The sequence below is a fragment of the Falco biarmicus genome, chromosome 7 (genome assembly GCF_023638135.1).
Source record: "Falco biarmicus isolate bFalBia1 chromosome 7, bFalBia1.pri, whole genome shotgun sequence".
In the NCBI taxonomy this organism is placed as follows: domain Eukaryota; kingdom Metazoa; phylum Chordata; class Aves; order Falconiformes; family Falconidae; genus Falco; species Falco biarmicus.
In genome coordinates, this window is record NC_079294.1 from 20007858 (window position 1) to 20021786 (window position 13929).

The following is a 13929-nucleotide window of genomic DNA, read 5'->3' on the forward strand; positions in this document are numbered from 1 at the left end:
TCAGTTTATTACAATGAAATTTCTGTCACATCTCTCATTTTGGAAGAATTCAATGCATTTTGCAACTATCTAAAGATGATATGCAGTGCTACTGGTTGTATAAAGTTTGAGTGGTAGAATTTTTTAACTTCTTGCATTATACAGATGGTAAAGGGGCATATTATACAGGTCATTATACTGGAAATGCTGAAAAAATGCACCAAATCCAGAAATCTTCAACTTTTTACATGGCACGTAATAAAAAAACTGTATGCTGAACTATTCAAGTGGTGTGCTACTCTCATAAACAAAGGTGTGAATTGAGTCCTCAGCTGCTGTGAGCTTGGGCTTATTTTGGGTTTGGGTTTTATTTCCTTTCTTAAGTAATTTTATGTATAAAAACACACATAGCTATATATATGTTTGGTATCTAAGTAGGAGTACTTCCATTCTATTTAACAGTGGTTAAATACAGACTCATTTGCTTTTCACTATTCTTTCCATTATTCTTAAACCACAACCAAAAGCAAGCACACTTCATAATCCAGAATGAGGATGTCCCCAGACAGGTGGTCTTGCTACCTATGAATAACTTTCAAATAATTAAGCAAGATAAAATGAAACAGCCTGGAGCAAGCTCCAGATAAGGTCCTCGGCTCATCACAACCTAATGAGAAAAATATACTGAAAGCAGTCTTAGCCTAGTAATAGTGGCATGAGCGTCTGACTGTCGTCAAGCTTCAGAAAGGCCTGTATCAACCTGTGTAATGAATTCCTTGCTGCATTTCAGATTAAGGAATACTTAGATCTTGAGAGACTTTTCCTATTACAAATTCTGTAATAGTCTTAAGCAATATCTTATTACATACAGATTACTACTTAGAGAATCAATATGAAACAGTTGGTTCTGAAGAAGACACTGACAGTAGCCAACTTGCTTTCCTCTTGCCTTCAACAACGAGTGAGGACTTGTGCTGGTTTTTGGATGAAATGATACTGAGATTTCAGAAGGGGCAGCCGAGAAAATGTCTCTTATTTCCTAAAGAACAAAGGAGGAGATGGTTTTGCTTGAGTCCATATGTTTTATATTTTTTCCTAAAGAAAACAGAGTTCAGCCATTCATTACAAGCCATTTAGAGTATGCAAGATCCCCAGTACCCTAACCAAAAGTAATTGAGGCATTACACAGTATCTGCAGCCACTGTTTCCTTATAAAAAATGGTAGTGTGTAATTCTGTCTGGTTGATTACAGCCTACTGTATGGCACCAGCAATCTGCCCTTCTTTCTGCTGCAGTTTGTTGCCTACCTCACACAAATCAATGCAGTCCTGGAGTCAACGTAACCCAGGACAAATAGAAAAGTTTTGCAGGATAACCACACTGTGATGCCAAAGAAGATGCTGCATCAGTTACTGGCTGTGGTGGAGAAAGCTTTGAGTCTTTCTGCCTGCAAGGCATAACCAGGGTAGAGGATACTTGAGGATACTCCAGGATACTCCTCTCAGGTGAAGAGATGAGATGAGGAGTGTGCAGGGCTGCATGCATTTGAAGTATCTACTCAGTGAGGGAGTACAGTCTTGTGTCATGTAAATTGTAGTGCACACAGCACCATATAATGCTAACTGCTGCTTATATTTCACTAAGCCATGGGCAAAGACAGGATGATCAGCAGAAACAATTTTTCTCTCCAAGACCTTTTGAAACACACAGTTTCTGTTAGTCTCTGAAAGGTCAGCCAGCATAGTATTTCTAATTTTCCTATTTCCAGCTCAAACCCCTAAAATAACTGTAGTGATTCTGTCTTTTAGTTAAACACAGCCAAAGTTCCCAAAGGACAGCCTACATGCCATTTACAGCCTGCAAAGCCTTGGTAACCCACTATGGCATTTCATGATTGTAGTGTGGCATTTAACTGAGGTGCTGTATTCCAGGTGAAGACCTTTATACAGTCACTAGCATTATTGCCCATGCGTTCAATTGCATTCTACAAAGAAACAGCCTCCCATGAAAAACTTTCAGGATCATTAAAGTAAAAACGTACTGTTGAAGGAACATTACATGCAGCTGCAGCAATTGGTCAGCTTCTGGTCAGTTCACAGATGTTAAATGCAAAGCATGCCTTTAATATATTGGAAATTCTTTTGGATTCCTTGTCTTGGATAAGTTATATTACTGAGTTTTTCCACTGCATGCCTTGAAGCTCTGTATTAACGTCAGTACTGCTGTTAGATAGGTAATATGCCCACTTCAAAGTTTCCAGTTTAGAAGACAGATAGATTTAAAAAAAAAAAAAGTTAAGACACCACAACTGAAATATGCTCAGCTTCTATCCTTCACCTTCGCAGTTATACTCTGTATGGAGGAACATCACAGCTCCCCTTATACTGATTCTTGTGAAGGTAAATAGGTGCTTGAACAGAACTGGTTGTGATTTTTCAAGATGAAGTGGATGAGCAGCTGGCTTTGCTGCAGAGCCCTCTAATGGAGAAGATAAACAAAGGATTTACTCCCACTTTTCACTGATAAAAATTTGAAGTGAAGCCTTCCTCCCATTTTTGCACACATCAAATAGGCCGGACAGGTAGTACTGCAGCCTGCTTGGTGGCCACTAATTTTCATGTGTCAGGTCCCTTTATATAGCCCTGTCAGTTCACCTAAATCATAATCTGTATTGCTAACTATTATGCAGACCACATACTTGTAGACATTTGTGTTAAGTGTTCTTCAGCCGCGACCTGAGGTATCCCACTGTTCCCATTGCAAAGCTCTTAGACAGAAAGGTGCCAAATGCTGTGGTGTTTCCTTAATGAGATTGCAGATCTTGAATAGAGCAGTGTGGAGTCTTAAGAAGGAAAAGATCTTGTATTACCCTAGAGCTGTATCTCTTTCGTAAAACACATGTATGTATGTACATCTGTATGTGTGCACACAGACACTTACTTACAAACTACAACTTGTAATAGTTCCATGCCACTAATCTGCTTGCCTGTTCTTTTCTGTAGCCCAGATGATTTACTGAATGCACTGAATGAGGGTATCAGCCGTGCTGATGTGATCATTACATCAGGAGGTGTATCTATGGGGGAAAAGGTATGCTAAATTTAAATATGACTTGCTACAATATGTGTAAGAATTTCAAGCCAGAGTCTGTCATCAGAGCTTTTACCTTTGTATTAATTTTTATTAAAAAGGGATCTTACTTTTTTGGGAACACTTAAATGTGAATTGATTAAGAAAATAGTCATCATTGCTATCCTTATTCTCTTTGTTCTTATTACTGGGCTATAGTAGGCATAGTACAACAGGGAATGTTTTAATTTTTGATGTGAGTGATTTGCAGTGTGGTTTTATTTAAGGAATTATTTATGTAGTTATGATGAGGAAGGTGCTTTTTAATAGCACATGAACGCAAAAGACTTCTTTTTATTCTTAGAGCAGGTAAAATGTAGATAGAATAAAGCTACTTTGAAAGTACTTCAGAAAGCAACCCGAGTATATAAATAGCTTTTTCTTGCTCAGCAGATCTGTTTCCTGAATATACCAAAGCTGTATCTGTTACAAAAATAGTTTTCTCACATTTTGCACCTGATAGTCCTACAGAGGCAATACATATGAGACACAGTGAGCTGATATATTTGCCTTTTGAATCATTAACAGAATTGTTGATTGAGTTCCTGTTGATAATCCCTGTGCCAAAACCATCAAAGAAAATAGGGATACACAGATGCTGGTGGGGCGTAGATGAACCTGCAGGACATTAATTATTCATGACTTATGCGAAGGAAAACTCAGATTACTTTTTGATCCCAGACTGAATCTGTGAATTTGGCAGGTAAAAGAAACATCTCTCCTTTTATAACAGATACTAAAGACAGTCATTAGGAGATGGCAAACAAGTGCTGGTTTTGTCACTTTTCTGAGTAGAAATCATATTGTTGGATACATCATGAAAATGGATGACTAGTTAAAACCAATGCCAATTACTTTCAATCCCATTATTGTCCTCAGTATTCCTAGAAAAATAATAAAGGATAAGTGCTGGTCTTTAAATTGGGAACATGGCGACATAGTGCAGATGCAGGAACACGAGGAAGTGTCTGGACTGCTGAATGGCCTTACAGGCATTTATGCCTTCTAGCAAATTTCTCCCCAGTCTGAATTTGAGGCAACAGCATGAAGTCAGTAGACTCTGTGTTCCACTGATGGTTAGCCCTCTGATAGTAAGCTTTTGGTAGTTTCAGTGAAGTAACTGTGAACATTTTAAAAGTAAATAGAAAGTAAAAATGGGGTTAATGCAATCAATAATTGAGAATTCATGCATGGCTGAAAAAAGTTGCTGCTTTCCAAGTATTTGAACACACACACCAATAACAACAACAACAAAACACACACCCCTAAAAAAGAGAGAGAGAAATAGGGGGCAGCTGCAAGGGAGCTTCAGATTTACGGCTTCCAAAGTCTCTCTTCACAGATGACTGTTACGTCCCGTGTCTATACTAAATAGATCAGACAGGAAACTAAATCTTCAAGCACAGCAATTCTCAATAAAGACTAAACAAGTAATTCAGTTTAATAACTGGATTGATCGTTTTTATGCAAAATCATTTAACTTGAACACACAAGCCACCCACAGTTTTTCCTTTCTAAGGACTGTTAAACCTGACTACTGTGAATTAGACCATGTCCCCCAGAAATTACAATAATTACAGTATCCTGGAAAGCTATGATTTCTACAGTACAGTATTGATTTCAAAAATACTAGGAGATCTCTAACTCTACTGCTAGATAGCGTCCATGGCAAAAGTGGTTTTAAGCCTTAACTTTGAACCATAAAGGCTTTCTTCCACCTTTGACATAGAGAATGTTTGAGTAGCAGGTATTTGTGGTGTCCTTTGAGGTTCTGATGCTGCAGCTGACTTTTAAGTAAATATATTACTGTGTCCTCATGGAGTCAGGTTTGGCACCTAAAATGAGTCTGTTCTTCACCTCTTCTTTTTGAAAATACTTTCTTCCAAATACCGGAAATACCCCACTGGACTGTAGCACTTTTGGGATATGAGAAGTCTTTCATCTTCACTTGATATTAATTAATTGCTTTGAATGGTTAGATGATGTAAGCCACTTTGATGTTACTTAATTGATTTTTTTTTATTATTATTTAAACAGGACTATCTTAAACAGGTGCTGGATATTGATCTTCATGCACAGATTCACTTTGGCAGAGTTTTTATGAAACCAGGGTAAGAAATCTTTCTACTTAGGCAGCATAGATGGAGGTTATATTGGGCTAAATATCCTATGTAAGTGTTTCAGTAGATTTCAGTTTTCATCATATACTGTAAACCACATGGTAGATACATATGGGAAAAGAAGCAAAATCAGTCCTATTTGGATTAGTCATCATCTTGATGGGTAAAATTAACTGGAACAGAGAGATTGCTTATTATCAGTAAGAGATAATTCTCTGATAACTATGGCAAACCAAGTTTGGAGACTGGGGGGAAAACAGCATGGTATAAATATTGCCACACTCTTCAGTGTGATCACAGAGCTCAGATATTGACATAGTTATGAAATAACTGGGAAATCCAAGGACATTGGGTGCTGGTTTGCATAATGAGCATCTCATTTCACTTCAAAATTTGCATAAGTCATATTCCTATAAACAAGCAGAGTCTTGAGAGAGGTGGAATGACAGTTAATTTACAAAGTTTTATCCAGTTGGCATACTGAGCACAGCAATTTTAAAGTAAACACAATCCTTTATGTATTTAGTTTTCTTCAGAAAACTGTTTCAGCAGTGCTTTCTTTGCTGTAGCACTGCTAATTAATGAGACTGGAAGTGTGCTTTGTAGAGAAAATGAAAACTACATGTATTGAAAATAGAGAGTTCCCTTTCGCAGTACAGCAGTGGAAAGATGTCTACAGCTCTGCCTCACTAATCATGGAGTGCAGTTTGTTTGCAAGCTAGGTTGGCACCATCCAGTAACCCAAGGCCAAGTGCACCCTTGAGGAATGATTCCCTCTAGCCCGTAACTGTTGCCAGGGAGCAGAACAGAAAGTGGGGTTTTGCTGTGAGAATAGACAAATATTTTTACTGTCTCTGCATACAATCCCGTAAAGAACTGCATGTGGGTTTGGTGCTTGTGCTGCTACTACCACCACCTTCCTTCCATAAAAGGAACAAGTGAGCTGAAAGCATGTTTCTTCCCATGCTGGATGTAGCCCAGGCATGGAAATTGCTCACTGCTTCTGTCATACTGCGACAGCCAATGTGGGGAAGTCCCAAAAGTGAAATCTGCACTCCAGCCTCTGCTGCTGACAAGAACGGATATCCTGATTTAGAGAATTCAGAATATTAAATTCTGGTTCTGGCTAATCTGAAAGCGAGTGTAATTCTTTCTTCTGGTGATCCCTCTGTAGACTTGTAGCAATAAACTTCTAATAACTAGTCAGAAAAGCTTTAAGAAATCTTACTTTCCCCAAAGATCCATTTTCATTTTATGCCCCAAGAAAGATATTTCTAAATGCTACCAAAACATTTGGTTATCTAATCCTACTGAGAATGGAAGCACTCTCATTTTCATTGGCTGTAGTGCAGTAGTAAATACTGTGTCTTAGTTTTTATTAATTCTGTCTTAAAAGACCTTAGATATAAATTGTGATTACTTTATTGGAAAAAATTGCCTTGAGTAAGTACCAAAAATGAAGTCACAATTTGCTTTGTATGCCTGTATTTTGATGTCTAAATGACTGCAGAGTGATGCCTAGGGTTTACCATTTCTCCACTTGATTATGAAAGTTGCTGAGCTAATGTAAGGTTGTATCTCATCTAGCAGCACTGGCAGAAGGAAGTACTGGATGATTTTACCAGTGATGGTGTTGAAATTTCATATGACAATTCAGAGTTTCCAGTAAATATGAATTAGCAACTAGATTTTCTTGTACCTCAGTTTGTGCACTGGTTATAAGATTTGGAGGTCTGGCACATAGTTTCCATTATGTTAGAGACATTTTAAAACAAAAACATCCAACACCAATTTTCCCTGAAAAAATAGGGTATTGATTAGTCCTAGCGGGTACAAAACTAGGTAGTAATGGTGAAAGTGTGGCAAATCTCCAAAGTTGCTGCTGGTGAGCAACTAGCATCTGCTGACCAGGTGATAGTTGTTAGCTTAAGATGAAACCAAGGAACTCAGCCGAATTACTGCTCCTTATAAAGTATCATTTCTAATGTTTAAAAGGATTACATTAACATAGGTATAGAGAAAACTTTTTAATGGACGAGTCCTTCTTCTTTGTCAGCCACATTCTTGAGCCATCACGTTACTGTTCCATTTGCATAACTGTAACAGCCCTGATAACAAGTCACTACAGATCACACAAAGAGCTCTTTACTGATAGACCTAGGTCTTACCGGACTGCCGCTCTGCCTATGTAACTGAATTTGTTCATCTGCAGACTAGCTAGCATTTGCTGCTCTGAAATACTGCTCCATTGTCACTACTGCTGTATACACTGGAAATTAGAGTCACTAATGTTACAAAAAATTTGGAGAACCTTCTATGGAAAACAAATACAGCTCTGTAACTCCATAATTTCAGTATTACTTCTTTGTTAATTGGCTTCTAGCATGAAGACAGGATTTAGATTTTTGATTACTAGTTCATCTGCTCTTAGGTGTTTCCTCACCAGAAGCAAATTCATCTACTTACAGCTTCATAGCTGAATACCAAGAAAAACTAACTGTTCTGTCATCACAAAGAGAGGATTGTACCCCCAGTATAAAATAAGCAGCAGGTGCTAATGAACTGCTGAGAAAAAGAGAGATCCTGTTTTTTTTCTTTACCAAATGTTTTAAACAATAATATAATAGTGTTCAATCAAAGTCTACTGCAGATTTTAAATGATTTTCCTTTTCCATAGCCTGCCAACAACTTTTGCAACCCTGGATATTGATGGCGTAAGAAAAATAATCTTTGCGCTCCCAGGTAAGATGTTTTGTGGATTACTTTTGTTGCTGTGCATAGATGACAGACATGAACCAGAATAGTGGCGTTTCACAGCACCTATGCCTCTACGTCTGGTGTTGGCATCCCTAAGGAAGGTACCTTTAAGATTTTCCCAGAAATTTCCAGAAGAGGCAGACTTACAGGGAAACAATAAGGGGTTCTTGTTCCTGTCCTCAGAATTTGCTGGTGTACAGGCCTTAAGATTTCTTCCATCCAACAATTTCTTTAGGTTTTGTAAGTGGTACTGTACAGAGGTGGGTTTTTCCTACAGCTCCCTCCACCTTCACATTGAACATTCTGTGCATGTAAGTCAGTGTATCCACTCTCAAGTATTGAAAATGGAAAGAAAATACGAGGGAGTGCCAAGGAACATGTCACAGAATTTTTTTTATCATGATCATACCGTGGAACCAAGAGAGGGCAGCATCGCTTCACCTCCTGCATGCTGTGTCCCTTGGGAAATCACTGAATTCAGAATAAAATTTCCTTAGGGATCTGGCTACAAATCTCTATCTTCCTAAATCGGGAGGAATTTATTTTTATTCTTATTGCTCTGGCTTTGCATGGATTTCTGGCTACACAAGGAATCCTGTTCTTGATAAGCTGGTGGTTTTCAGATGTCTCTCTAGTGCTTTTTCTCTCTCTTGTTTTAGTTGCTGCAGTACATTTTCTTCCAGGAGAGGAGAGATCAATGGAGCATCTGTCTGATCATAATATTTATTTCAGAAGTATCATCTAGGGAAGTCCAGATGTATAAGACAAGTGGTGTTTGACAGACGTTGGTCATACACCTCTCTTATTCAAGAGAAGACATACAAATCAGTAGAATTCTCCTCAGAATTTGTACTACAGCATTTTGCTACCCTGTTAGGGAATTGAAAGTTATTTCTCTGTAGGTCTTGGAATCATTAATTACGAGTCAAGAGCCCTATAAGCTAGGACCTATACCTGTGCTCAGTAAACCCTGCACTGACCCCAGACAAATCTAGGAGTAAGACAAAGGCAACAGAGGAGCAGAGGCAAATGGCGGGGCCTGAGGAACACAGGGCAGTTCTGGTCAGAGCAGGATTTTGGCACACCATCAGCCAGAGAATGTCGCTTTCAACAGGTGTACTTGCCACATACCCCTCCAGTCTTGACTGAAATGTTTCCTGTACATAGCACTGAAGAGCTCTTTAGAATCCTTTAGAGCGCAATTGCTTTAAAAACTTGAGATCACTCTCAGCATTTTACAGAGTAAATCAAGAGGGAGTCACCACCAACTGTTCTTTGTCCTACAGGCAACCCTGTGTCAGCTGTTGTCACCTGCAATCTGTTTGTTGTTCCCGCACTGAGGAAAATGCAGGGAATCCTGGATCCTCGGCCCACCATCATCAAAGCCAGGGTAAGAACCTTGTCCTCTATTTAAAAAGTCTTTCAAGAAGTTGAAGTACAGCTCTTTGGGCTGTGAAAGGCTGTCTTGTTTGTGGAATCTGAGCCCTAAACTAATTCTGGCAAACTGAAGGAAGTTCACACAAAACAGAGGTACATTCGCATTCTCTGTAACTGGTAATATTCAGTCCCATAATTTCTAAGAGTTAGGTGGCTATCTAATGGAGCAAGACATACAGATATACAAGCAGCTGTTTGCCAGTCAGGCAGGAAGGATGCTTTCCTGTTCAAACAAAACATTTGTTTGAACCAGTGGTAAAAAAATGCAGAGTAATCTAGGAATGTCTTCAAGAGCTGGGTAGTTCTGTATTAGCAACAGAAAATACAAATGTTAAAGCCTTTCTGATCTTGAGTTATTTATATAAGTAACCCACGTGACCCCTACTCTAAGCAATGTAAATCCCTTAAACTATTCATTTCACTCTTACAAGAAATCATGGATATTGTAACTCAGTGTAATATAGATTCAAGGCACATTATTATAATGTGTTATTCTTCTATTTTTGATTCAAATAAAGTACCAAGGAACACATTACCTTTTATAGTTTTCCTAGTGTTCTTGCCTATGCACTTTTCTTACTGCTTATCCTATATCTCTCTTCCACACTTCCTCAGGCATCCAGATTTTTCTTCATCTCACAGCTAAAATATCCTAAAAGAGAGAAATTTGTAGTGATCCTTACTTTTGCATAAATTTTCCAGTGTGTTCAATTAAATTCCATTGTGAGCCATGCCCCATATGTCTTTTCATTTCAAAGATTGACCACTTCCCTTTTGTCAGAGCTAGCAGGATTTTTGAATGTGAATTAATTTTTTATCTTTATGCATGTGTAATCCAAAGACAATAGAGCTTTTTTCCAACTAAATTATATCTTTAACTCCCAGTAAAGGAAAAGCTTTGGAATACTCCACTTAATGCATGTAGAGTCCATCATACACTTTGATATTATAATATCACAGTTGTATTTCCCTTAAATATCGCAGTCTCTACCTTCTAGAGCTTTTGATTTTGCACTAGACACCATCTGACCTCAAAATGCAAGTTTTTAAACAGACTGTTTTTAGGAAAAACAATTGAGCAGATGATTCTGTTATCCTAGACAGTGCACTCTGAATGCGTGACATTTTCATCCTTTCTTTGCTTCTTCTACAGTTATCATGTGACGTAAAATTGGACCCCCGCCCAGAATATCATCGGTGCATACTGACTTGGCATCACCAAGAACCACTACCTTGGGCACAGAGTACAGGTTAGTACCCACTCACACAGCCTGACAGACACACTCACCCAGGTCATTCCCCTTCTACAGACGTGTCTAAAAACAACGGAGCATGTGCACATTTTTTCGTATAACCTTCCTTATACAGACTGATTTGCTGACAAACTTGTACATGTACATGCATGTACATTAGTTTCAAATTCAGTCATGGTATGACTTACCAACTTAACCATCAGAATTTCCTGTATCTGAATAACCTGCCTTTATAAACACACACACACTGTACGCCTGTATGCTTGCATATGTGCACACATTCCTTTTTATAACCACCCATGCTTACTTGCACTCACAGGGCTATTTGCTTCCTTTTGCTCATGTGCATGTACTAAACAAACACAAGTTGGGGCATAGGTAGGAACAATACAAATAAAAGAAGTGTGATTCTAGCTGAACTGGAAAAGTAAAGAGATCAAAGAGGCTGAATATGTTCTCTTAAAGCAGACTAAGACTTTTTATTAGTCACGTTTTCCACCTAAGGATGCTTCTGGATACTCAGCTGCAGTTCAGGTAAATACCATGTTTGAATACTTCAGTTGTATACTGCTAAAAGACCAATTCTTGACAATTTCATGAGATTCAGGTCCTTACAATAACTGTCTTTTTGCTACATCTGAATTGTTCAATACGAAGAACTATTTACAGCTTTCCACAGGGAAAACATTAGCTCAAATGCATCTTACTATTTACTCAGAGAAAGTTCTTAATGTTGACTCCCAAGATCACACAGCTGCTGATATATTTCCAGGTGTAAGTCAAGGTACTACTTACATCTGTAATGCTGTGTTTGGTTTAACTCTGTTTACTTGTGTACCACTGCTTTCCTTAAGCAAGCAGACTGTCTGGAATGATTTATCTGTCGGTCAACTTTGAAAACCAAGAAACTAAAGGGCATGACTTATTAACGTATCTTCCTTTTTCGTCAGTACTACCAATATGATACCGTCTATCTTCAGGACATGTCAAGAAGCTCAGTGTCCCAAAGAAACCCATTTTTTTGAGGTGTCGTATGTTATGGGGTTATGCAGCCAAACACCATAACAGGGTCCAACCCTAGGATCCTGCTGAAAAATGTGAAGTCCAAGTGAAGGTTTCCAATTCCTCTTCTGTTAGTTCTCAGGTTACAGCTCAAGCTGGGTGCCTCTAGAGAGGGACCCCTACCCCAGATCACACCCTTCAATTATAGCCGCACCACCCAGCACACAATCCCCAAGTCCAATCACTTTGGGTTGATTCTAATTCTAATTCTGTGTGGTGATCTCTTAATTTATTACTGGTTTGCTTTGTCACTGGGCTGGCCTTCTTCTGGAGTTACCTCATTCTCTTGGAAGTGTTTCCTTGGTTCTTATCCTCATTCTGCTCACATCTGCTGGATTCAGCTAGTTCTGTGTTAGCAGCCTTAGTTTTATCAAAAAGTTTACTCACCATCAGCTTTTGCAGCCTAAGGCTTCAACTACTTTAAAAACATTCCAGATTGTGCTGGTTTTTGTCTTTGTACAGTCAGAATTATGTATACAAATTGAAAAATAATTTTGATAGGATTAGAAATTACAAATTTTAATTAGAAATTAGAATTCTAATTAGAAATTAGAAAAGCAATTTACTGTGACAAGATATGAGGTACAGATAATGTAGAAGGCTGGACAGGAAAGCAATCAGCCAAGGGAATGAGGGTTTTGAGAGCCAGAGCAATGAGAGGCTGACTAATTCTTTACAGAGTTCTCTGTTTCCATCCACCTTGGAACAGTGAGATCCCAGCTTTATGAATAAGTTAGGAACATGAACATCTTTGTAAGAACAGCTCATGTTTCTTGCGTGGTGTCTTGGAGCGTTTGAAACTAACCGAAAATGTAACTGAAATTTTTCTCTCGCTCTCCTGTAGGGAATCAGATGAGCAGTCGTCTGATGAGCATGCGCAGTGCCAATGGACTGTTGATGCTACCTCCAAAGACAGAGCAGTATGTGGAGCTTCACAAGGGGGAGGTGGTGGATGTCATGGTCATTGGAAGGCTATGATGTCACCAGCAAGAGCGAAGCTTTGATGCATGTCCACATATCATTGACTGTATCCTGTAATATGCAACGGCACAGCTAGTTTTTCTGATTTGGATAACAGTTGATCAGTATAGTCAACATCTTGAATTATATTTCAAATGGAATTTAAATAAATACCTTTTAAAAAAAAACTTTAAAACAAATCTTAACAAAGAAATTTATTCTGATTATATCAAAGCAACTTTTTCCTTTCCTTGCAATTGCTTTGTGTGTTCAATGCTAGTTCTAATAGCAGTAGCTTTTAGTAGACAGCAGTAGGTGCCTGCAGAACTTGTGTTTTTTCTCATCTTTAAGATACAACTACTTATGCTCTTAAAACAAGGCTGTCTGCTTATTTATACTAGCGTAGACAACACTTGGATTTCCCTTATTAGTATGCTTCATAACCGCTTCACAGAGAGCTTCTGCTTGTTCTTTATCTTGTATCTCGTGTTGATGTGCACAGTGCCAACAGCAGAGTGGCTGCACTGGGAACCCAATGAAGCCCCGAGGTTTTCTCACCTCGCTGCGCATTCAGGGATCTCTCTTGTCCCAGCAGCCACCCAGCTCAGTACTCTTGGGCAGTAACTGGATACCTTTTATTTCAACAAACAAAAAAATTGCTTCCTTAAGTGCTGACAGCCTTTTTAACCAATACATTTAAAAATGTACAGAACTAAAAACTAAAAAAAATCAAAGACTGATCTTGTACAGATATTAGTGTTACCAGCATTCGTGTGGAAATTAAATGAGCAAAGAAATAAAACTAATGTTAAACAACTCTGTACCATAACATTTTCTGTAATGATATTGAAACTTAAATGAATAAAAAAAATCCTCAATCATTATTTAAAATTTCAACTGTTTAGCCTTGTTGTTTGAACCAAAAAAGTAGTAGTTTAAGAGGGTATTTGGGGTGGGGGAAGAGGACAGGAAGGAAGGGAAATAGTCTGTGGGATCTAGGGCCTTCCCTCATGTACAGTATCACAAGTGAGCTGAAAATACAAAGTGAGCTTTCTCTCACTGACCTCCCAAAGGACAAAATGGAAGCAGCATTTGGAGTGCTTTACAATTGGACTAGTCAAAGCTGGAGAATACTTTTTTTTTCCCCCCCTCTAAATTGCATAGCAGTTGCAAACAGCCCTTGTGCTGCACTGTATAGAATTTGATAAAGCACTGCTTGTTTGTTTGGGGTT

The 13929-nt window shown here is 38.5% G+C and overlaps 1 protein-coding gene across 9 annotated transcripts in view; it reads left to right on the top strand.

Annotated features, from left to right (window-relative positions):
- GPHN (gephyrin) overlaps positions 1-13594 on the top strand; it is a 296958-nt gene extending 283364 nt beyond the window's left edge. For all 9 annotated transcript variants that reach the window (XM_056345747.1, XM_056345749.1, XM_056345748.1 and 6 more), the window contains 6 exons: positions 2982-3069; positions 5146-5219; positions 7906-7970; positions 9272-9375; positions 10576-10672; positions 12582-13594. In XM_056345747.1, the coding sequence (XP_056201722.1) occupies positions 2982-3069; positions 5146-5219; positions 7906-7970; positions 9272-9375; positions 10576-10672; positions 12582-12715 (562 nt within the window). In that variant the 3' untranslated portion in view covers positions 12716-13594. The remainder of the gene's footprint in view (positions 1-2981; positions 3070-5145; positions 5220-7905; positions 7971-9271; positions 9376-10575; positions 10673-12581) is intronic.
- The last annotated feature ends 335 nt before the right edge of the window (positions 13595-13929 follow it).